The sequence below is a fragment of the Mesoplodon bidens genome (genome assembly GCF_964165515.1).
Source record: "Mesoplodon bidens genome assembly, chromosome: X".
In the NCBI taxonomy this organism is placed as follows: domain Eukaryota; kingdom Metazoa; phylum Chordata; class Mammalia; order Artiodactyla; family Ziphiidae; genus Mesoplodon; species Mesoplodon bidens.
In genome coordinates this window covers 34460136-34484705 of record NC_138163.1, presented here as the reverse complement: position 1 = coordinate 34484705, position 24570 = coordinate 34460136, and the positions used below count along the sequence as shown (strand labels likewise).

Below are 24570 nucleotides of genomic sequence, written 5' to 3'. Positions count from 1 at the left end.
TGAACAACGTGAAACATTAGCCTGTAAGCCTCCTCCATACTTCTGAATCCACTCTCATATCCCCACTGGAAAAACTCAATTGAAAGAAAACAACTAATCAAAATGAGTTGATCTTGGTGATGTCTTTAGATGTGTGCTTCCTTTTTTTAGTATGGGGGAAGGCATATGAAAGTTCTTACCTACCTTGTAAGTTTTGCACATCCCACTTTGGATGTTTCCCAAACAGTTTTTAGACTACAGTATTAAGTCAAAGGAAACTTTTTTCCTCAAGGGAAAAGTGTGTTCTCCATTGTCCTCAGGACTGTATATTTCACCCCTCTGTATCCTCCAGGCAAAAGCTTGCCCTTAATATTACCTTTGACAGCCTTCCAATAGTATCAGGATCAAGAAGCCTCAGCGCTCCAGCAGGCAGAATAAGCCACAGTCCTTTGCAGTCAGATCCAGACCCCTTTAATCTTTGACATAAACTCACCCCCACTTTCCACCGCCTTTCTTTATTTCTGTTAGTCATCATCCATACCTCCCCCTCCCCGAAGCTCAGAAATGTTAAGAGGTTTAGTTTGGCCTTGCTTTCTCAAAATTGAGAATACTGAAGAACGTTTCCAGATAAGTTACTTTCCTATGAAGCCTTTTGCTTAATGGAAAGCAAGCACATATTTTCTGAACTCAAGTCCCAGCTGGGTCAATTCACTTTACTACTCTATACACACAGGCCACAATGTAAATACTGTGTACAAAGGGAAGCCCAGGATGTGAAAACGCAATGCAAAATACACCCACTTCTGGGAACCGACTCGCAGTTCTCCCCTGCTGAAGGAGGAGTAGCAGGGTGAAGAACCATCTTCATAATCATGGCCACTAGGTTCTATTCGGAATAAATCAGACCTGGGAAGAAGGTAAAATGTGGCTGACTGGTAGCACTTCTTCCCCCAACCTGTAAGTGGGGCCCCCTTTTAATCATGCATAAAGCCTTCTCCCCCCCACCACACAACCAGGGCTGGCAAGTGCATTCTTTGGTTGAGATCTGCAGTCAGCTGTCTCTTCCAGGTGCCCGTAAAGTGCCTGCTGACACCCAGACTGCTCACTACTTGCTTGGCTGGCAGATTTGGTCATGTGATCTGTGCTGAAAATTACTGATTTCAAGGGGATTAAAAGCCAAGTGAGGAAATGTTATATAAGAAACCCCATTAATGGTCATGATCAATCATCCCATGACATCTATTAAGTGTGCAGCAGTCCACAGAGCAACTTTGAGATGACTCGTGCCCTCTGTGAGTTTGCATTGCAGGTAGTCTATTCCAGGACAATTATCTACATACCAAACAGAAACACGAAGAAACTGTGCCCAAGCACTGCAGTAGCCCCTTTCATCCAAACTCCAGTTGCTCTCAGTTGTTTTTATTCTTTACTTTTTTATATCAGATGCTGTGTGGTTGAGGATCAGAAGGCTTGCCTATTCTGCTTTTCCCAGACCTTAAGCAAATCTACTCCAGATGGTCTTTTAAATTTCCTTTCAGCTGACAATACAAAGCAAGCTTACTTTCACTCAACGAAACTGACATAACTATTTGGGTATACTTTCTCAGCTTATGGTGTGGAGAATGGGGCCACATAATTCACCAGCAGGGAGACAAAGTTCATAATGAAGAACTGGATGAAAAAGAAAAATGGAAAAGGCAGGATTACATGCACAGCTAGCTTCAGGGCCAACTTTAAACTTGACAAGTAGTTGGAAGTTGCCTCCTCTGTGGGATATTTGGAATCAGGACTACCTCAAGGTGCCAAACAATACTCGCCTACCTACTGTGGTCTACAATTTCTTCCATTACAGTTGCCCTTTTTTTTTTTTTTTTTTTTTTGCGGTACACGGGCCTCTCACTGTTGTGGCCTCTCCCATTGCGGAGCACAGACTCCGGACGCACAGGCTCAGCGGCCATGGCTCATGGGCCCAGCTGCCCCGCGGCATGTGGGATCGTCCCGGACCGGGGCACGAACCTGTGTCCCCTGCATTGGCAGGCAGACTCTCAACCACTGCGCAACCAGGGAAGCCCTACAGTTGCCCTTTTGCTTTAAGGCTTTGATCCTAATTTAAAGCACAAATTCTTCATGGAGGGGATCACAATGGAAGCTTTAATCAGTCATGGACCGTCTAGTATGAGTAAAGGGTTGGATTGGGAATAATGGAGGATTTGTATTGGGGGAAAGGAAAAGGACACAGAACTGGGACACTGGGGGCACTTTCTGTTCACTGACTCTACAAATTAGCTAAGGTCCCATCCTAATAATGTGGCTGCAAGGAAGAGAAGATTTGCAGAGGGTCAGCTCTTAATTAAAGGGGAACTTAAACAAACACAATTATGAGGAATGAAGACCTCAGGGAAATCTTAGTTTGCCATGGGTAAACTGGGCTGCGTGTGGATGAATATTTGTTTTTTATCCTGTTCCATAAAATCCACAGACTGACATCCACATGCAAACACAGAGGGTTTCTTGATCTTCCATCTCAAACTCCTCACACACAGAAGAGCTTCTGCGCTAGCATCTCAAATTTAGACAATCACTATACTGATTTTTGTGGAAAACAAATATGTTTAAAACAAGTTAAAACAAAAATAAAACAAACAAAATGTGGATTCTAACGTGCTATGGGAATCTTTCTGTGAATTCTTTTTAAAGAAAAGTACATTTTGTAATATGAATAATCGTATCCTGAAGTATTGCATTTGAGTTTAGGTTTTTTAAATATTAGGTTTCTTAGATATGGCAAAATATACCACGAAATAACTGAATTGGGCTCATTATCTCTCTCTCTTTCCTCTGCCTCTTTTTCTGCTCTCCACTGTATCTCAGCAGTCACCTTCAGATTCCATATGTAGCTTCTGCCAATCACTTATCTTGCCGCAATATACAAGAGAAATTTGTCTGAAATTCCATGGAGACCAAAGCAGTTGAAAGAAATGGAGAGAGTGGTTTGCATAAGGTTTGGGTTCAAAGCCCAGGTGAGCACTAGAATAAGATCAGGAGAGGCATTTGCATTCGCCTCCTTTCATCTCACATAATTTTTTGATGAATAAGAATATTAATTTCATAAAATGTCAAACTTCTGTTAATTACAGTATACCACAAACAACATTAAATGTCAAATAAACTGAATTAAAATATATGTGACATATATTACAGACAATATCATGAATATATAAAGACTCTTATAAATCAATAAGACACATCTATTCTAACATCACAATAGAAATCTGAATGAAGGAAATAAACAGGAAATTCTCAAAATAAAGCATAAATATGGGCACAGAAATGCAAAAAGTCACGAACTTTACTAATAATAAAGGAAATGCTAACAAAAAAGAATCTTTTTATATTCCCCTATCAAATAGGCAAATATATTATTCAATGCTAGGCAGGGGGCAGAGAGACAAGTACTCTCATATTCTGCTGATGGGAACATAAAGTGGTACAACCTTTCTGGAGGACAAACTGTCAATATATATCAAAAGCCTTGAAAATGTTCACAAATGTTTGGCCCGACATTCCTACCTCTAGACATTTACCCTATGGAAGTAATTAGAGATGCTGTATGTGTGTTGTCATCACAGCATCATTCAATAGGTAGAGATTAGAAACAGTTGAAATGTTCATGTTGGGGAATGGTTAAATAAATTACAGTATGTCTACCAGGGAGAGGATGGTGGAAGTGGGATGAATTGGGAGATTGTGATTGACACATATACACTAATATATATAAAATAGGTAAGAACCTGCTGTATAAAAATAAAATAAAAATTCAAAAAATACAAAAAATAAAATAAACACAATTACCTATAACAGTCTTCAACAAAGGATTCTGAAAGCTGTAATTATGTAGTTAAGTACACTTGGAACTTTCCTGCATATTATGTGCGTGTTATAAAAAAATTACAGTATGTCTAATGGATGGAATATTGTGTAGCCATTAAAATCACATTCAAAAACATTTAATAACATAAGAAAATGTCCAAGACATAATGTTAAATCTTTTTAAAATAGGACACAAATTGTTCAATCCATTTTACTAAAATAAAAACTGTGCAGTATATTTATTTTAAATAGAATGGAAAGAAATACATCAAATGTTAACAGTGGTTATCCCTGAGCAAGAGTCACCCATACTTTTTTTTTTCATTTTTGTGTCTTCTCAAATGTCCAAAATGAGCACATGTGGATTTTGTACTTAGAAAAACACAGATGCTACCTCAGAAGAAGAAATTTGCAAAGTGCTTTGAGTCCATTAGAGTCTGCTTCCCACACAATGTTCCCAGGTTCCTCATCTACCACAGTAAAAAGCAATTTGTAACCCTGGCCTGAGCCTTCCCCCTAGGCTCTGTGCCTTTGTCTGCTTATTTCTGGATGGTATATAGCCCTTCTTGGATCATGCTTTTCTTACTCAGAACTTTACTACCAGTCATGAAGGACACCTAAGAAAAGAGACCTGCTTCCATAAACCTCATTTGTATTGGGTAGCCATTACAATAGGTCAGTGGTTCTCAACTCTTACTGTACATGGGAATCACCCAAGGAGTTCAAAATAAAGCAAAACAAAGCCGGAAATCACTTTCAGTGATACTGATTTAATTGGTCCAGGGTGAAGCTTGGACGTCAATATTTTAAAGCTCCCAAGGTGATTATAATGTACAACCGGAGTTGAGAAGCACAGAGGTAAGTGAAGATACAGAAAAATAGAGTAATGCTTTCTTCAGCTGGATTCAGTTGAGCAAGATAGGCAGGATTGACACTGACCCTTGGAGGATCTTTTATAGCACTGCCGCCTGAAATACCCACAAGGTATCAGCTGTTCATTTGTTAATGCCATAGCCTAAAGATCATAAAGCACATCACCAGCTTTGACATTCATTATCTGAATGACGCCAGGAGATGGGCAGACCCCAAAACGATGCTCTACATCCTCTTTCCCTTTCCTTCCAAACTCACTTGTGTTAAGGCCACCACTAAAAGGCAACTGTGTTAGCTGGAGGGGTAACACAATAAGCCACTAGCCATTCTTATGCTGGCACCTAGAAGAGGACAGAATGCTGAGAGAATGGGACATAGGACAAGGAAGTTTTGATGTGGGGAAGGAGGAAAGAAAAAGCCGGAAGTGGTGGTGATAGGTCCAATTGGGGTATTGGGTAGACAGGGAACATCAGGATCTTGTGTGGCATCAAGAAGATAAAAGGGCTCTGTCCAATTCATAACATTGCCAAGGGCATCCTGAAATGAGACCTATAAAGTAGGCTTAGCAGCATCACATACTTGAAAGAGAACTAAATTGGAAGTGAAGAGACTTGCTTCTAGGGCCAGGACTATGGTGAGGCAAGTGAGGATACATTTGCACAACCCTGAGAAAGTGCCTTCTTGGGGGGTGGGGGTAGTAAGGATATGTTGGTCGAAGGGTACAAAGTTTCAGTTTTGCAAGATGAAAAAGTTCTGGAGATCTAAGGTACAGCATGGTGTACATTAACTACAGTTAACAATACTTTTTGGTGACTACAGTAAGCAATACTGTATTGTACACTTGACATTTGCTAAGAGGGTAATTATTAAGTGATCTCACCATACACAAAAAGGACTAAAATGGTAACTATGTCAGATGATGGATATATTCATTAGCTTGACTGTGGTGATCATTTCACATTGTAGACGTATATCAAAACATCAAGTTGTACACCTTAAATATATATAATTTCTATGTGTCAATTATAGCTCAATACAGTTGAAAAAAAAAGACAAACTAAAAAAAAAAATCTTTGTACCCTAGCTGCTTCTCTTGCTTTATTCTAGTCCTGGCCCTGCTTAGACTTAGGTTCTAGTCTTGCTTCTGACTCTACACTAGCTGTGTGATCTTGGGAAAGTCACTTCTTCTCTCTAACCACCCCCCCCAAACCAGAGTAGCTCCATTTTTATCTGTCTCACACGTTGTGCTTCCATGAAAATTTCATTTGAAAAAGGAGTTCCAGAGCTTTAAAAATTCTGTATGACTTCTCTGAGTCATCTGTAAGAGTCCATCTAGCCCATAATGCTGTGATTCTATGACTAAAAAATGCAAACCACAAGAATTTATATGGGTCATTTTGAGCCTCTCTTTTTCAACCTGCAAATACTGAAAAGGCAGTTTCTATCACAGGCCAATGGGACAAATATTGAATTACCCTCTGGGAAAGGTCAATTTTCCTCTCTAGAACATTTCTAGAGGGTCACCAATCCCTTTGGGGGCTTTATGGAAGATTCCAAGAATTCTAGTGGTACAGAATGCTATAAATGCCAGCACTCGTGTGGAGCCCATTTGTCAATATCAGAGACCCCCATCATGTGGGGACTGCTAGAGACCCTGTCAGAAGTACAGATGGTGTGGCTCAGAGAGACCTGGTACAGGTTCATGAGGAACAACAGCTGTTGCTAGCCCTTGCTGGAAGACATAAAGCAGAAAGGAGAAAATTATCCTCAGCTATATTTCCTTGGGTGTCTTCATTACCAACATCCATATGTCAATATCCTATTTCTTATTCTTCTGTGTTTTCAGATCAAATACTAAATTTCGTCAGCATAGAGCAGCTTTTCATTTTGTTTGTACACTGAACAAAATCCTGGCCTTTGCTCCCCCTGTGAAAATGATGTTGACAATTGTAGATTTGAGATTTTGGGTTTTTTTGGTATCCGCTGTCATTCCTGTCATGAGGTCAACCTAACAGTCACAGATTGAATTCCTTAGGAGTAGATTCTGAGATGGAAATTTGCATGCAAATTTTACTGGGGAGTACTCTCATTAAAAACACCTGTGGGAACCAACAAGGACCTACTGTGCAACACAGGGAACTCTACTCAATATTCTGTAATAACCTATATGGGGAAAGAATCTGAAAAAGAATGAATACATGAATATGTATAACTGAGTCACTTTGCCATACACCTTTAACTAACACAACATTGTAAGTAAACTATACTCCAATAAAATCAAAATTAAAAAAATAAAACACTTGTGGGAGGAAAAGAAGGAAGCAAATTTGGGCAGAAGGAGAAGATGGTGCAGTCCTAACAAGACCTCAGCCTACCCTTCAGGGAGCCCTGAAGTTGGGATGGCCCATTAGAGTTACCCCATTTGGAGTGAAGAGGTTATGCCTTGATTCCCCATAACAACCAGTCACTGGATGCAGGCTTCCCTGGGAAGGGAGTATTACTCTAAGCTAGGCAGCTCTCCTCAGCCAACAACTTTCCCAGAAGCTGAAGGAATAAGTCCTTTGGTGCTGAAGGGGAATCTGGGTGGTACAACACAGCATCCCGACACTAGCCTTTACCAATATGGCCTCCTTGTTTAGCAAGAGTAGCCCAACAACCAGTCCAGCATGATTGGATTAGTCATAGCTGTGGCCCAACTCTTCATCCATAATCACCTTGCCACTCCTCTATTGTCATGTTCCTATGTTACCTTGGTTGAATGCAGATGACAATCTAGTGTTCACCCAGCTACCTATGTGGTAACTCCCATTCTTTAAACTGAAAAAGAAACAGAAGTTGGACAGCAGCAGTGGTTTGGAGTCAGGCTGAGAGAATTTGCTGCTCAAATAAAAGTAGCTTTCCGTATTGCAAAGCTGGGCGCATTAAAGCTCACAGAGAGCAAAGGACAATTCTGAAGCTGCTAAAGCAGCAGGCTTATTTTTTACAAAGCCAAGGCTTTGTTACACACCTCACCTTGTACAGGCACCAATGCCTGCTTCTGCTCTGCCTCCAGAGTCAAACTTTTCTTTTTTCTATTTTTTCCTCCCTCAACTCATATTACTCTCTTTGGTCAGCTGTTAACAGGAAACAGTCAAACTATAATAAATTAGGTATGAAAACAAATGAAAGCACTTTTCTTTGTGGATTGCTCACTGACATGTACTGAACTGAGGTGACCATTTCTCCCCAGGGTTCTTGAGTACACAGCCACGTGCCCTAGCAGACACAGAGAAACTCTTCATGGTAAGAAGATACTGCAGTGTTAAGCTACAGTTCTGACTTGCTCAGAAATGTGAGCAAGGCTCATAGCCCAGAAGGCCCCAGACCCAAGCTCATTAAGAAATCAGTATGCTTTTTCTATTTAATTTTTGAATAGGTAATACATCTACATGGTTCAAAGAACAAAAGTATAAAAAGATCTATAAAATCAGTGTTTATTAAGAGGCCTCGCATTTGTGGCAGCAGGAAGCATAAAGAGGCAACACTCATTTGTCATCCATGTCTTCCAGGAGCTTACACGCTGAGAGGACAGCAGGAGTTGTATTTTTTAATCTTTACTGCTTTTGTACTTACAGAAAATAATACCTGCTTCTTGTAAAAAATGAAAAAAAATCAAACATTACATAAATAAATGACAGTGCAAGTAGAAGTTCTTGGTAATTCTACACCTCCAAGGTAACTACTGCCAATTCCTTCAAACTTTTTTCTATACACATACAAGTGTGTATTTTTTTCACAAAAATGGAACTATACTATAAATGCTATTTTGCAGCTTTTTTCTATGTAACAGTATATTGAAGAAATGTTTTCTTTTGTTACATAGAGATTGAGCTATCTTTTTAACAGTAGCATAGTATTCCATGTATATATGCTATAATTTATTTATCCAGTTCTATTTTGAATTTTTAAATGTCTGTTGTACAGTTCTTCAAACTGGTTTCTCCACTGCTTGTAACTGATTTACCTTGACCTTACTCATCTCTGGAGAATTTATGACTAGTCAGTAATGGAAGCTTCATGGAAGAAGAGGCATCCACAAAGGTCTATAGGTAGTAGGAGATGCCAGAAAAAGGGACAGACAGGTGCAATTGCCTTGAGTAGGTAACAATGAGAGCAGTGCATAAGTGGGCAAGACCGTCTTCCAGATTTGAGCAAATGTGAAAATAGGGGAGAAATGGAGACGGGGCTGGGGTGAAGGATTTTAAAAACAAGGGAGATAAAAGCAGGTTGGAATGGAATGAGTCTTGATACATGGATAGTGAGTTGTTATAGAGCAAAGGTTTTATGAAGAGAATTAACATGCTTTAGTTGAATCCAAGCTTGAAATTAATTAACAATATAATGTGGCTATTTAGAAGTATTAGCAATCCTAGGCTGCTAAAATAACAGCCCATATCCAAAGCAAGCAATAATCAACATTGGTTAAATCACATGTGAATTATCAGGATCAATAAAATATTGACAGATGTCCATAGGAGAGAGACAACAGTGAGGGAACCTATTATCATGTCATGAACTGATTGTTGAAGGACTGGGACATTTTTAGCCTGAAGAAAAGAAAGATAATGGGAGATAGGCATATGCTGCTTTTAAAAATGTGAAGTACTGTCACATGGAAAAGGGGTTAAATTTGTCTCTTTGGTTCCAAAATGGTAGACTAGGACTAACAAGCAGAGATTACAAGAATGTAGGTTTTGACTCCACAGACAAAAACTTGTATTTTGCTAAAGGAAGTTTTTTTTATTTAACAACTTTATTGGAGTAAAATTGCTTTACATTGTTGTGTTAGTTGCTGCTGTATAACAAAGTGAATCAGCTGTACGTATACATATATCCCCATATCCCCTCCCTCTTGCATCTCCTTCCCATCCTCCCTATCCCACCCCTCTAGGTGGTCACAAAGCCCTGAGCTGATCTCCCTGTGCTACGCGGCTGCTTCCCACTAGCTATCTATTTTACGTTTGGTAGTGTATATATGTCCACGCCACTCTCTCACTCTGTCACAGCTTACACTTACCCCTCCCCGTGTCCTCAAGTCCATTCTCTATGTCTGAGTCTTTATTCCTGTCCTGTCCCTAGGTTCTTCAGAACGTTTTTATTTTTTTCTTGATTCCATATATATGTGTTAGCATACGGTATTAGTTTTTCTCTTTCTGACTTACTTCACACTGTATGACAGACTCTAGGTCCATCCACCTCACTACAGATAACTCAATTTCGTTTCTTTTTATGGCTGAGTAATATTCCATTGTATATATGTGCCACATCTTCTTTATCCATTCATCTGTTGATGGACACTTAGGTTGCTTCCATGCCCTGGCTACTGTAAATAGAGCTTAAATGAACATTGTGGTACATGACTCTTTTTGAACTATGGTTTTCTCAGGGTATATGCCCAGTAGTGGGATTGCTGGGTCACATGGCAGCTCTATTTTTAGTTTTCTAAGGAAACTCCTTACAGTTCTCCATAGTGGCTGTATCAATTTACATTCCCACCAACAGTGCAAAAGGGTTCCCTTCTCTCCACACCCTCTCCAGCATTTATTGTTTGTAGATATTTTGATGATGGCCATTCTGACTGGTGTGAGGTGATACCTCATTGTGGTTTTGATTTGCACTTCTCTAATGATTAGTGACATTGAGCACCCTTTCATGTGTTTGTTGGCAACCTGTATATCTTCTTTGGAGAAATGTCTATTGAGGTCTTCTGCCCATTTTTGGATTGGGTTGTTTGTTTTTTTGATTCTGAGCTCCATGAGCTGCTTGTATATTTTGCAGATTAATCCTTTGTCAGTTGTTTTGTATGGAAATATTTTCTCCCATTCTGAGGGTTGTCTTTTCATCTTGCTTATGGTTTCCTTTGCTGTGCAAAAGCTTTTAAGTTTCATTAGGTCCCATGTGTTCATTTTTGGTTTTATTTCCATTTCTCTAGGAGGTGGGTCAAAAAGGATCTGGCTGTGACTTATATCATAGTGTGTTCTGCCTATGTTTTCCTCTAAGAGTTTTATAGTGTCTGGCCTTACATTTAGGTCTTTAATCCATTCTGAGTTTATTTTTGTGTATGGTATTAGGGAGGGTTCTAATTTCATTCTTTTACATGTAGCTGTCCAGTTTTCCCAGCACCACTTATTGAAGAGACTGTCTTTTCTCCATTGTGTAATCTTGCCTCCTTTATCAAAGATAAGGTGACCATATGTGCGTGGGTTTATCTCTGGGCTTTCTATCCTGTTCCATTGCTCTCTATTTCTGTTTTGGTGCCAGTACCATACTGTCTTGATTACTGTAGCTTTGTAGTATACTCTGAAGTCAGGGAGCCTGATTCCTCCAGCTCCATTTTTCTTTCTCAGGATTGCTTTGGCAATTCGGGGTCTTTTGTATTTCCATACAAATGGTGAAATTTTTTGTTCTAGTTCTGTAAAAAATGTCATTGGTAGTTTGATAGGGATTGAACTGAATCTGTAGATTGCTTTGGGGAGTATAGTCATTTTCACAATGTTGATTCTTCCAATCCAAGAACATGGTATATCTCTCCATCTGTTTGTATCATCTTAAATTTCTTTCATCAGTGTCTTACAGTTTTCTGCATGCAGGTCTTTTGTCTCCTTAGGTAGGTTTACTCCTAGATATCTTATTCTTTTTGCTGCAATGGTAAATGGGAGTGTTTTCTTAATTTCACTTTCAGATTTTTCATCATTAGTGTACGGGAATGAAAGAGATTTTTGTGCATTAATTTTGTATCCTGCTACTTTACCAAATTCATTGATTAGCTCTAGTAGTTTTCTGGTAGCATCTTTAGGATTCTCTATGTATAGTATCATGTCTTCTGCAAACAGTGAAAGCTTTACTTCTTTTCCGATTTGGATTCCTTTTATTTCTTTGTCTTCTCTGATTGCCATGGCTAAAACTTCCAAAACTATGTTGAATAATAGTGGTGAGAATGAGCAACCTTGTCTTCTTCCTGATCTTAGAGGAAATGATTTCAGTTTTTCACCATTGAGAACGATGTCGGCTGTGGGTTTATCATATATGGCCATTATTATGTTGAGGTAATTTCCCTCTATGCTTACATTCTGGAGGTTTTTTATCATAAATGGGTGTTGAAGTTTGTCGAAAGGTTTTTCTGCATCTATTGAGATAATCGTATGGTTTCTACCCTTCGGTTTGTTAATTTGGTTTATCACATTGACTGATTTGCATATATTGAAGAATCCTTGAATTCCTGTGAGAAACCTCACTTGATCATGTTTTATGATCCTTTTAATGTGCTGTTGGATTCTCTTTGCTAGTATTTTGCTGAGGATTTTTGCATCAATGTTCATCAGAGATCTTGGCCTGTAGTTTTCTTTCTTTGTGACATCTTTGTCTGGTTTTGGTATCAGGGTGATGGTGGCCTCATAGAATGAGTTTGGGAGTGTTCCTCCCTCTGCTATATTTTGGATGAGTTTGAGAAGGATAGGGGTTAGCTCTTCTCTAAATGTTTGGTAGAATTCACCTGTGAAGCCATCTGGTCCTGGGCTTTTGTTTGTTGGAAGATGTTTAATCACAGTCTCAAGTTCAGTGCTTGTGATTGGTCTGTTTATAGTTTCTATTTCTTCCTGGTTCAGTCTTAGAAGGTTGTGCTTTTCTAAGAATTTGTCCATTTCTTCCAGGTTGTCCATTTTATTGGCATATAGTTGCTTGTAGTAATCTCTCATGATCCTTTGTATTTCTGCACTGTCAGTTGTTACTTCTCCTTTTTCATGTCTAATTCTTTCGATTTGAGTCTTCTCCCTTTTTTTCTTGAAGAGTCTGGCTAATGGTTTATCAATTTTGTTTATCTTCTCAAAGAACCAGCTTTTAGTTTTACTGATCTTTGCTATCGTTTCCTTCATTTCTTTTTCATTTATTTCTGATCTGATCTTTATGATTTCTTTCCTTCTGCTAACTTTTGGGGTTTTTTCGTTCTTCTATCTCGAATTGCTTTAGGTGTAAGGTTAGTTGTTTATTTGAGATGTTTCTTGTTTCTTGAGGTAGGATTGTGTTGCTATAAACTTCCGTCTTAGAACTGCTTTTGCTCTGTCCCATAGGTTTTGGGCTGCCATGTTTTCATTGTCATTTGTTTTGAGGTATTTTTTCATTTTCTCTTTGATTTCTTCAGTGATCTCTTGGTTATTTAGTAGTGTATTGTTTAGCCTCCATGTGTTTGTATTTTTTACAGTTTTTTTTCCTGTAATTGATATCTAGTCTCATAGCGTTGTGGTCGGAAAAGATACTTGATACAATTTCAATTTTCTTAAATTTACCAAGGCTTCATTTGTGACCCAAGATATGATCTATCCTGGAGAATATTCCATGAGCACATGAGAAGAAAGTGTGTTCTGTTGTTTTTGGATGGAATTTCCTATAAATATCAATTAAGGCCATCATTTTTTAATGTATCATTTAAAGCTCGTGTTTCCTTATTTATTTTCATTTTGGTTGATCTGTCTATTGGTGAGTGTGGTGTTAAAATGTCCTACTATTAGTCTGTTACTGTCAATTTCCCCTCTTATGGCTGTTAGCATTTGCCTTATGTATTGAGGTGCTCCTATATTGGGTGCATAAATATGTACAGTTGTTATATCTTCTTCTTGGATTGATCCCTTGATCATTATGTATGTCCTTCTTTGTCTCTTGTAATAGTCTTTATTTTAAAGTCTATTTTGTCTGATATGAGAATTGCTACTCCAGCTTTCTTTTGATGTCCATTTGCATGGAATATCTTTTTCCAACCCCCTCACTTTCAGTCTGTATGTGTCCCTAGGTCTGAAAGTGGTTCTCTTGTATACAGGATGTATATGGGTCTTGTTTTTGTATCCATTCAGCCAGTCTCTGTCTTTTGATTGGAGCATTTAATCCATTTACATTTAAGGTAATTATCGATACGTATGTTCCTATGACCGTTTTCTTAATTGTTTTGGGTTTCTTATCGTAGGTCTTTTCCTTCTCTTGTGTTTCCTGCCTAGAGAAGTCCCTTTAGCATTTGTTGTAAAGCTGGTTTGGTATTGCTGAATTCTCTCAGCTTTTGCTTGTCTGTAAAGTTTTTAATTTCTCCATTGAATCTGAATGAGATCCTTGCTGGGTAGAGTAATCTTGGTTGTAGGTTTTTCCCTTTCATCACTTTAAATATGTCCTGCCACTCCCTTCTGGCTTGCAAAGTTTCTGCTGAAAGAGCAGCTGTTAACCTTATGGGGATTCCCTTGTGTGTTAGTTGTTGTTTTTCCCTTGCTGCTTTTAATATTTTTTCTTTGTATTTAATTTTTGATAGTTTGATTAATATGTGTCTTGGCATGTTTCTCCTTCGATTTATCCTGTTTGGGACTCTCTGTGCTTCCTGGACTTGATTGACTATTTCCTTTCCCACATTAGGGAAGTTTTCAACTATAATCTCTTCAAATATTTTCTCAGACCCTTTCTTTTTCTCTTCTTCTTCTGGGACCCCTTTAATTTGAATGTTTGTGCGTTTAATGTTGTTCCAGAGGTCTCTGAGACTGTCCTCAATTCTTTTCATTCTTTTTTCTTTATTCTGCTCTGCAGCAGTTATTTCCACTATCTTACATTCCAGGCCACTTATCCATTCTTCTGCCTCTGTTATTCTTCTATTGATTCCTTCTAGAATATTTTTAATTTCATGTATTGTGTTGTTCATCATTGTTTGTTTGCACTTTAGTTCTTCTAGGTCCTTGTTAAACATTTCTTGCATTTTCTCCATCCTATTTCCAAGATTTTGGATCATTTTTACTATCGTTACTCTGAATTCTTTTACAAGTAGACTGCCTATTTCCTCTTCATTTGTTTGGTCTGGTGGGTTTTTACCTTGCTCCTTTATCTGCTGTGTATTTCTCTGTCTTCTCATTTTGCTTAACTTACTGTGTTTGGGGTTTCCTTTTTGCAGGCTGCAGGTTCTTAGTTCCCGTTGTTTTTGGTGTCTGTCCCCAGTGGCTAAGGTTGGTTTAGTGGGTTGTATAGGTTTCCTGGCAGAGGGGACTGGTGCCTGTGTTCTGGTGGATGAGGCTGGATCTTGTCTTTCTGGTATGCAGGACTGTTTCCTGTGGTGTGTTTTGGGGTGTCTGTGAACTTATTATGATTTTAAGCAGCCTCTCTGCTAAAAGGTGGGGTTGTTTTCCTGTCTTGCTACTTGTTTGGCATAGGGTGCCCAGCACTGGAGCTTGCTGGTCGTTGAGTGGATCTGGGTCTTAGTGTTGAGACAGAGATCTCTGGGAGGGCTCTCACCAATTGATATTACATGGGGCCAGGATGCCTGTGGTGTTCCTATATCCTGAAATCAGCTCTCCCAACTCAGACGCTCAGGCCTGACACCTGGCCAGAGCATCAAGACCCTGTCAGCCACATGGCTTTTGGGAAGTCTGAGGTCTTCTGCCAGCATTCTGTAGATTTTCTGTAGGAGTTGTTCCACATGTAGATGTATTTTTGATGTATGTGTGAGGAGGAAGGTGATCTCCAAGTCTTACTCCTCCGCCATCTTGAAGGCCCTCCTAAAGGGTATTTTTTAAAGTTTAGTTTAAATATAGCAAAGATGCCCTGTGTGATTTCATTACCAGTATTATTCAGCCAATGCTTTCTTCATAAACAGAAGTAAAATTCAACCTCGTCCTTGCTGAATTTTCATAAATTCTTATTTACTGGGATTCAAAATAATGAGGCCTCATTGCACATTTCTGAAGAAAGATTTTCAAATACTTTAATTTTTCCTTCCTACGTTTATTTCTTAATCTCATGCTTTGGCACACCATGTGCCCTCAACTCCCACTGAAGCAGAGAGCACCTTGAAAACCCACACAAAAATGTAAATCTGAGAAATAAATATGTGTGGTTGGTTTAAAAAGAGTAAGAATTAACATTTAAAGCAATGGTAATTTACTGTGATCTGTAATTTTGAGCTCCTATGCTGAAATTGCTCATTTGGAAATTACCAAGTGCTTGGGTCTCATTTGTGATCTTCTTCCTGCATACAACCAGGACACAGAGGAGTCATAATGACTGGCTGAGTCACTGCTGCCATCTCCCCAAAGCGTGTTCTCCAAATGTCAATACCATTTTCTATGGTGCAGTGAAGAAGATTCCCAACCATAACCTGCTTAAAGTACAGGGTGAACCTGAGGTGGCACAGAACCTGGAAAGTGTTCAGAGGGCAGCACAATCATCCTCCATTCTCTACTCCTCCAGTAGGCAAATTATTAGGCCACAGATCATTTTGGTCTTGGAAAGCATCCACATTACCCACTCCCATTAGTCATTACCTAAATACAAATGGAAAACAATTTAAATTTAATGGGGCAAAAGGAGCTGCTTTTATCCCAATAAAATGATGTCTATACCTGATGAAATTATACTCGGATTATGAATTCATACCAGAAGCAAAAATATAGACATGATATAATATTAGAGACATGAATACCCTAAAAGACCAGTACATACGAAATCCTTGTGCTCTTCTGTGGTTCATACAGATATACTGTTCTTTCCAACTTCTCAAACCCTGACTCCAAAAAGGTTACCCAAAACTCAAGCATCAGATCTTTTCTCTTTCCTATGCAGCATAGATCCAGAGTGTTAGTAATTAATAGCTGTCTGATATAAATTAACTAAAAAGGAACCAAGCATCTCTAATCAAATGAATTGAGAAAGGGGAAGAACTTAGGAAGACTTAATATGATTGAACTTTTTCATAATACTGTGAACAAAGAAACAGTATGATACCTTTGTTATAGACTGTTTTTGTCAGGTTTTCTGAGAGTTATGTTGCTTGGGAGACATAATTTACCTTGTTGGAGAGTCATATCCATGTAAGGTTAAGTCATATTATAATCAGGTTCTATCTCTACTAAAGCTATTTCTAATTCTGAAGATTGTTGTTGTGGAAGATGAAAGAAATGAGCTTCAACCGCAATAGGACAGATTGTGGCCAGAAATAAGAAAGAAGCTACTGGCATTCATTCCATAAATATTTTGATAATGCCCGTCAATAAAAACAATTAGGTACTATAATTCAGTTGTGATTGCTTAAGTACAGGCTTGATAAACACCTAGCCCGGTGCCCACAAGTTGATGAATCGTCTTTCCTTTCAATCAGGATAGAGATGCCAACTGTCTGGAAGGTTAAGGCTGAGGTTATGAGTAAGCCTGCTGTCCACAGTGGATAAGGTCCAAGGGGACCCAATAGACTGTGCATAAAAACTCAGTAGAACATTTAGTAACTATGGAAACATTTTTAAAAGAAAAAATAATCAATGTAGCTGTTTTCCCTTCGTTCAGGATTTTCCATCCTCCAAGCAATTATGGAAGCAGCAGTGCAAAACAACTGGCAAGTGACAGCAAGGTCTGTGGGAAACATAAAGGACGTCCAAGAATTCAGGCGCATCATTGAAGAAATGGACAGGAGGCAGGAAAAGCGATACTTGATTGACTGCGAAGTTGAAAGGATTAACACAATTTTGGAACAGGTACGTTTAAGATTTATTCCACGCCCAGCCAACCTGTTAAATCATCAACCTGAGGCAGTTCCCATATCTGCTAATAAATATTAAGTAGCCAACAGACTAAACTTGCCAACAGTTTTGATAGTCTCTCTAATCCTTTTTTCCTCCCCAGTGGCTGCAGAAAAGGAGAGAGAGAAATAAAAGAAAATCTAAGCTGTTGAAAATTGCATACCATGATTAATCTGGTAGTCTCTGCAATTTAATGCTACTTATCAGATAAACACACGCTTTCACACCTCTGTTTCATAGATAGCTGACTATTTCAAAGTAATCTCCTTCCTTTCAACACCTTCCTCCCAGCAAGGAACAGACAAGGGATTAGGCAGGGCAGAAGGGTAGGGGTTTTGTTTCAGGGGCCTAGTTGCAAAGTATCAGAGCAGTATTCACTAGGTTTGAATTTGTGGATATTATTGAAGAATACCCCTCTGGTTTGAAACAGAGAGCAAGAGAGAATGAATGAGAATATGTATATATATAATTGCAGATCATTTTTATAAAGTAAGATGGCATATGAGAAAAACAATTTATGGTTTTTAAAATGTGAAAAAAGTGAAAAAGCATCAGACTGGGGAAAAATACAATTCAATGGACCAAAATATATTCATTATTAATCTTGGATATTTAAATTTAAGACTGAAACATATTAGAAGAGTTGTTTTACCCTAAGCCAGATGGATATTCTGTTTGGAGTAAAGAGTCAAATAGAAATGTGGTGAAAGTTTATTATTTTCCTTAGAAGTCTCAGTTCGCCAGTTAATAACAAAGTGCCTATGCTGCCATAAACAAAACTGTAAGGGAAACATTTCCATTCTAATTCGATCCCAGTGTACCTAGGGGCCAAAACAGCTTCAGAGATTGAAATTATAGTGAGCAGCCATTGCTTGGGAGAGCTGTTTTATAGCAAATTAAATATTAACAATTTGTCAGATATGCTCCCATAAGAAGAGAATGCAAAAAAAAAAATCCAGCAGTAAGAAAAGGGAAGGGAGGGGATGGGAGAGAAGAAGAACAAGGAAGGAAGGAAGGAAGGGAGGGAGGGAGGGAGGAAAGAAGGAAGGAAGGAAAGAAAGAAGGAAGGAAGGAAGGAAGGAAGGAAGCACTGACTCTGCATCACAGAGATACAAAGCTGTCCCCATCTCTAGTGAACCAACCTCACAAAAAATCTAGAGCACTAGCCTGGCTAAATCAAATTTCCCAACTCACATTCTCTTAAGCTCCCCAAATGATACACCCCTCCCTTCCAAAAGAAAAAAAAAACTTGCCTTTGATTTTCTTAGATCTTGAAAGTGAAGAATCAGGTCAGTGATGTTGGTGTATGTACTACATGCCCTCTAAAATTTCATACCAAAATAGCCTCTTAGTGGGTGACCTACTTAATAGCCTAAAGCAGAGGAACATCCTCCATGTCATACTTTGTTTTCCTTCTTTGGTGCTAGTGACTTAGGCTTCTTGAATAGTGTACATTCCGATAAGTCTTTGGGGTTTTAGAGGACCCTTTTACTGGAGTCTGGGATTTTTCAGCATAACGTAGTAGAAAAAGCAGTGGGTAGAGCTGTGAATTCGATATAGCTGTGGGATCTTGGGCACTTAAAATATCTATGCCTCAGTTGTGTCATCTACATAATGGGCAATAAAATTTGCTCTTCCTCACATGATTGGTATAATTGCTTTGAAAAGCGTAAAATGCTATAGAAAAAAATTATTATTACTAAACATTTTCAGGAAAACTAAACTAACATTATTCGAAAACTCCGTCCTCTCTTTTTTTAAAAAAAAAACATTTTTATTGGAGTGTAATTGCTTTACAGTGGTGTGTTAGTTTCTGCTTTATAACAAAGTGAATCAGTTATACATATACATATGTTCCCGTATCTCTTCCCTCTTCTGTGTCCCTCCCTCCAACCCTCCCTATCCCACCCCTCTAGGTGGTCACAAACCACCTAGCTGATCTCCCTGTGCTATGCAGCTGCTTCCCACTAGCTAACTATTTTACGTTTGATAGTATATATATGTCCTTTCCACTCTCTTGCTTTGTCCCAGCTTACCCTTCCCCCTCCCCATATCCTCAAGTCTATTCTCTAGTACGTCTGTGTCTTTATTCCCATCTTGCCCCTATGTTCTTCATGACCTTTTTTTTTTGATTCCATATATATGTGTTGGCATACGGTATTTGTTTTTCTCTTTCCGACTTACTTCACTCTGTATGACAGACTCTAGGTCCATCCACCTCACTACAAATAACTCAATTTCTTTTCTTTTTATGGCCGAATAATATTCCATTGTATATATGTCCCACACCTTCTTTATCCATTCATCTGTTGATGAACACTTAGGTTGCTTCCATGTCCTGGCTGTTGTAAATAGAGCTGCAATGAATATTTTGGTATAAGACTCTTTTTGAATTATGGTTTTCTCAGGGTATATGCCCAGTAATGGGATTGCTGGGTCATATGGTAGTTCTATTTTTAGTTTTCTAAGGAACCTCCATGCTGTTCTCCATAGTGGCTGTATCAGTTTACACTCCCACCAACAGTGCAAGAGAGTTCCCTTCTCTCCACACCCTCTCCAGCATTTATTGTTTGTAGATATTTTGATGATGGCCATTCTGACTGATGTGAGGTGATACCTCATTGTAGTTTTGATTTGCATTTCCCTAATGATTAGTGATGTTGAGCGTCCTTTCATGTGTTTGTTGGCAACCTGTATATCTTCTTTGGAGAAATGTCTATTGAGGTCTTCTGCCCATTTTTGGATTGGGTTGTTTGTTTTTTTAATATTGAGCTCCATGAGCTGCTTGTATATTTTGGAGATTAATCCTTTGTCAGTTGTTTGGCTTGAAAATATTTTCTGCCATTCTGAGCGTTGTCTTTTCATCTTGTTTATGGTTTCCTTTGCTGTGCAAAAGCTTTTAATTTTCATTAGGTCCTATTTGTTCATTTTTGCTTTTATTTCCATTTCTATAGAAGGTGAGTCAAAAAGGATCTGGCTGTGATTTATATCATAGGGTGTTCTGCCTATGTTTTCTTCTAAGAGTTTTATAGTGTCTGGCCTTACATTTAGGTCTTTAATCAATTTTGAGTTTGTGTACCATGTTAGGGAGTGTCTAATTTCATTCTTTTACATGTAGCTGTCCAGTTTTCCCAGCACCACTTATTGAAGAGGCTGTCTTTTGTCCACTGTATATTCCTGCCTCCTTTATCAAAGATAAGGTGACCATATGTGCATGGGTTTATCTCTGGGCTTTCTATCCTGTTCCATTGATCTCTATTTCTGTTTTTGTGCCAGTACCATACTGTCTTGATTACTGTAGCTTTGTAGTATTCAGTGAAGTCAGGGAGCCTGATTCCTCCAGCTCTGTTTTTCTTTCTTAAGATTGCTTTGGCTATTCGGGGTCTTTTGTATTTCCATACAAATTGTGAAATTTTATGTTCTAGTTGTGTGAAAAATGCCAGTGGTAGTTTGATAGGGATTGCATTGAATCTGTAGATTGCTTTGGGTAGTAGAGTCATTTTTATGATGTTGATTCCTCCAATCCAAGAACATGGTATATCTCTCCATCTATTTGTATCATCTTAAATTTCTTTCACCAGTGTCTTATAATTTTCTGTGTACAGGTCTTCTGTCTCCTTAGGTAGGTTTATTCCTAGATATTTTGTTCTTTTTGTTGCAATGGTAAATGGGAGTGTTTTCTTAATTTCACTTTCAGATTTTTCATCATTAGTGTACAGGAATGAAAGAGATTTTTGTGCATTAATTTTGTATCCTGCTACTTTAACGAATTCATTGATTAGCTCTAGTAGTTTTCTGGTAGCATCTTTAGGATTCTCTATGTATAGTATCATGTCATCTGCAAACAGTGAGAGCTTTACTTCTTTTCCAATTTGGATTCTTTTTATTTCTTTTTCTTCTCTGATTGCTGTGGCTAAAACTTCCACAACTATGTTGAATCATAGTGGTGAGAGTGGGCAACCTTGTCTTGTTCCTGATCTTAGTGGAAATGGTTTCAGTTTTTCACCATTGAGGACGATGTTGGCCGTGGGTTTGTCATATGTGGACTTTATTATGTTGAGGAAAGTTCCCTCTATGCCTACTTTCTGGAGGGTTTTTATCATAAATGGGTGTTGAATTTTCTTGAAAGCTTTCTCTGCATCTATTGAGATGATCATATGGTTTTTCTCCTTCAGTTTGTTCATATGGTGTACCACGTTGATTGATTTGCGTATTTTGAAGAATCCTTGCATTCCTGGGATAAACCACACTGGATTATGCTGTATGATCCTTTTAATGTGCTGTTGGATTCTCCTTGCTAGTATTTTGTTGAGGATGTTTCATCTATGTTCATCAGAGATCTTGGCCTGTAGTTTTCTTTCTTTGTGACATCTTTATCTGGTTTTGGTATCAGGGTGATGGTGGCCTCATAGAATGAGTTTGGGAGTGTTCCTCCCTCTGCTATATTTTGGATGAGTTTGAGAAGGATAGGGGTTAGCTCTTCTCTAAATGTTTGGTAGAATTCACCTGTGAAGCCATCTGGTCCTGGGCTTCTGTTTGTTGGAAGATGTTTAATCACAGTCTCAAATTCAGTGCTTGTGATTGGTCTGTTTATAATTTCTATTTCTTCCTGGTTCAGTCTTAGAAGGTTGTGCTTTTCTAAGAATTTGTCCATTTCTTCCAGGTTGTCCATTTTATTGGCATATAGTTGCTTGTAGTAATATCTCACGATCCTTTGTATTTCTGCACTGTCAGTTATTACTTCTCCTCTTTCATTTCTAATTCTTGATTTGAGTGTTCCCCTATTAGTCTTGATGAGTGTGGCTAATGGTTTATCAATTTTGTTTATCTTCTCAAAGAACCAGCTTTTAGTTTTATTGAGCTTTGCTATTGTTTCCTCATTTCTTTTTCATTTATTTCTGATCTGATCTTTATGATTTCTTTCCTTCTGCTAACTTCGGGGTGTTTTGTTCTTTTTTCTCTAATTGCTTTAGGTGTAAGGTTAGGTTGTTTATTTGAGATGTTTCTTGTTTCTTGAGGTAGGACTGTATTTCTATAAACTTCCCTCTTAGAACTGCTTTTGCTGCATCCCATAGGTTTTGGATCATTGTGTTTTCATTGTCATTTTTTTCTATGTATTTTTTGATTTCCTCTTTGATTTCTTCAGTAATCTCTTGGTTATTAAGTAGTGTATTGTTTAGCCTCCATGTATTTGTATTTTTTACAGATTTTTTCCTGAAATTGATATCTAGTCTCATAGCGTTGTGGTCGGAAAAGACACTTGATATGATTTCAATTTTCTTAAATTTACCAAGGCTTCATTTGTGACCCAAGATATGATCTATCCTGGAGAATGTTCCATGAGCATTTAAGAAGAATGTGTATCCTGTTGTTTTTGGATGGAATGTCCTATATATATCAATTAAGTCCACCGTGTTTAACGTATCATTTAAAGCTTGTGTTTCCTTATTTATTTTCATTTTGGATGATCTGTCCATTGGTGAAAGTGGGGTGTTAAAGTCCCCTACTATCATTGTGTTACTGTTGATTTCCCCTTTTATGGCTGTTAGTATTTGCCTTATGTATTGAGGTGCTCCTATATTGGGTACATAAACATTTACAATAGTTGTATCTTTTTCTTGGATTAATCCCTTGATCATTACATAATGTCCTTCTTTGTCTCTTGTAATAGTCTTTGTTTTAAAGTCTATTTTGTCTGATATGAGAATTGCTACTCCAGCTTTCTTCTGATTTCCATTTGCATGGAATATCTTTTTCCATCCCCCTCACTTTCAGTCTGTATGTGTCCCTAGGTCTGAAGTGGGTCTCTTGTAGATGGCATATATACGGGTCTTCTTTTTGTATCCATTCAGCCAGTCTATGTCCTTTGTGCGAGAATTTAATCCATTTACATTAAGGTAATTATCGATACGTATGTTCCTATGACCATTTTCTTAATTGTTTTGGGTTTCTTATTGTAGATCTTTTCCTTCTCTTGTGTTTCCTGCCTAGAGAAGTTCCTTTAGCATTTGTTGTAAAGCTGGTTTGGTGGTGCTGAATTCTCTTAGCTTTTGCTTGTCTGTAAAGGTTTTAATTTCTCCATTGAATCTGAATTAGGTCCTTGCTGGGTAGAGTAATCCACAAATGATAACAAGCGCTGAAAGTTATACTAAGAAATAAAAAGGACAGAGAGAACCCTAGGACAAATGGTAAAGGCAAAGCTATACAGACAGAATCACACACAGAAGCACAGGCATACACCCTCACAAAGAGAAAAAGAGAAAAATACATATATATCATTGCTCCCAAAGTCCACCTCCTCAATTTGGGATGATTCGTTGTCTATCCAGGGATTCCACAGATGCAGGGTACATCAAGTTGATTGTGGAGATTTAATCTGCTGCTCCTGAGGCTGCTGGGAGAGATTTCCCTTTCTCTTCTTTGTTCCCACTGCTCCTGGGATTCAGCTTTGGGTTTGGCCCTGCCTCTGCGTGTAGGTCGCCTGAGGGTGTTTGTTCTTCTCTCAGACAGGACGGGGTTAAAGGAGCAGCTGCTTTAGGGGCTCTGGCTCCCTCAGGCCGGGCGGAGGGAGGGGTAAGTAGTGCAGGGCAAGCCTGTGGCGACACAAGCCAGCGTGTCCTTGCACCACCCTGAGGCACGCTGTTCGTTCTCCTGGGGAAGTTGTCCCTGGATCATGTGACCGTGGCAGTGGTGGGCTGCACAGGCTCCCAGGAGGAGAGGTGTGGACAGTGACCTGGCCTTGCACACAGCCTTCTTGGTGGCGGCAGCAGCAGCAGCCTTAGCGTCTCCTTCCCGTCTCTGGGGTCCGCGCTGTTAGCCGCGCTCTTAATCCCCTGTCCTCGCGCACCAGGAAACAGAGGCAAGAAAAAGTCTCTTGCCTCTTCGGCAGGTCCAGACTATTTCCCGGACTCCCTCCCGGCTAGCCGTGGCGCACTAACCCCTTCAGGCTGTGTTCACGCCGCCAACCCCAGTCCTCTCCCTGTGCTCCGACCGAAGCCCAAGCCTCAGCTCTCAGCCCCGCCCGCCCCGGCGGGTGAGCAGACAAGCCTCTCGGACTGGTGAGTGGTGGTCGGCACCGATCCCCTGTGCGGGAATCTCTTCGCTTTGCCCTCTGCACCCCGGTTGCTGTGCTCTCCTCCGCGGCTCCGAAGCTTCCCCCCTCTGCCACCCACAGTCTCCGCCCACTAAGGGGCTTCCTAGTGTGTGGAAACCTTTCCTCCTTCACAGCTCCCTCCCACTGGTGCAGGTCCCGTCCCTATCCTTTTGTCTCTGTTTATTCTTT

At 39.1% G+C, this 24570-nt stretch overlaps 1 protein-coding gene across 1 annotated transcript in view; it reads left to right on the top strand.

Annotated features, from left to right (window-relative positions):
- The window catches only part of GRIA3 (glutamate ionotropic receptor AMPA type subunit 3), a 287373-nt gene that overhangs the window by 122777 nt on the left and 140026 nt on the right, over window positions 1–24570 (top strand). Inside the window, exon 4 of the mRNA XM_081221568.1 lies at window positions 17056–17243. Coding sequence (XP_081077694.1) covers window positions 17056–17243 — 188 coding nt within the window. The remainder of the gene's footprint in view (window positions 1–17055; window positions 17244–24570) is intronic.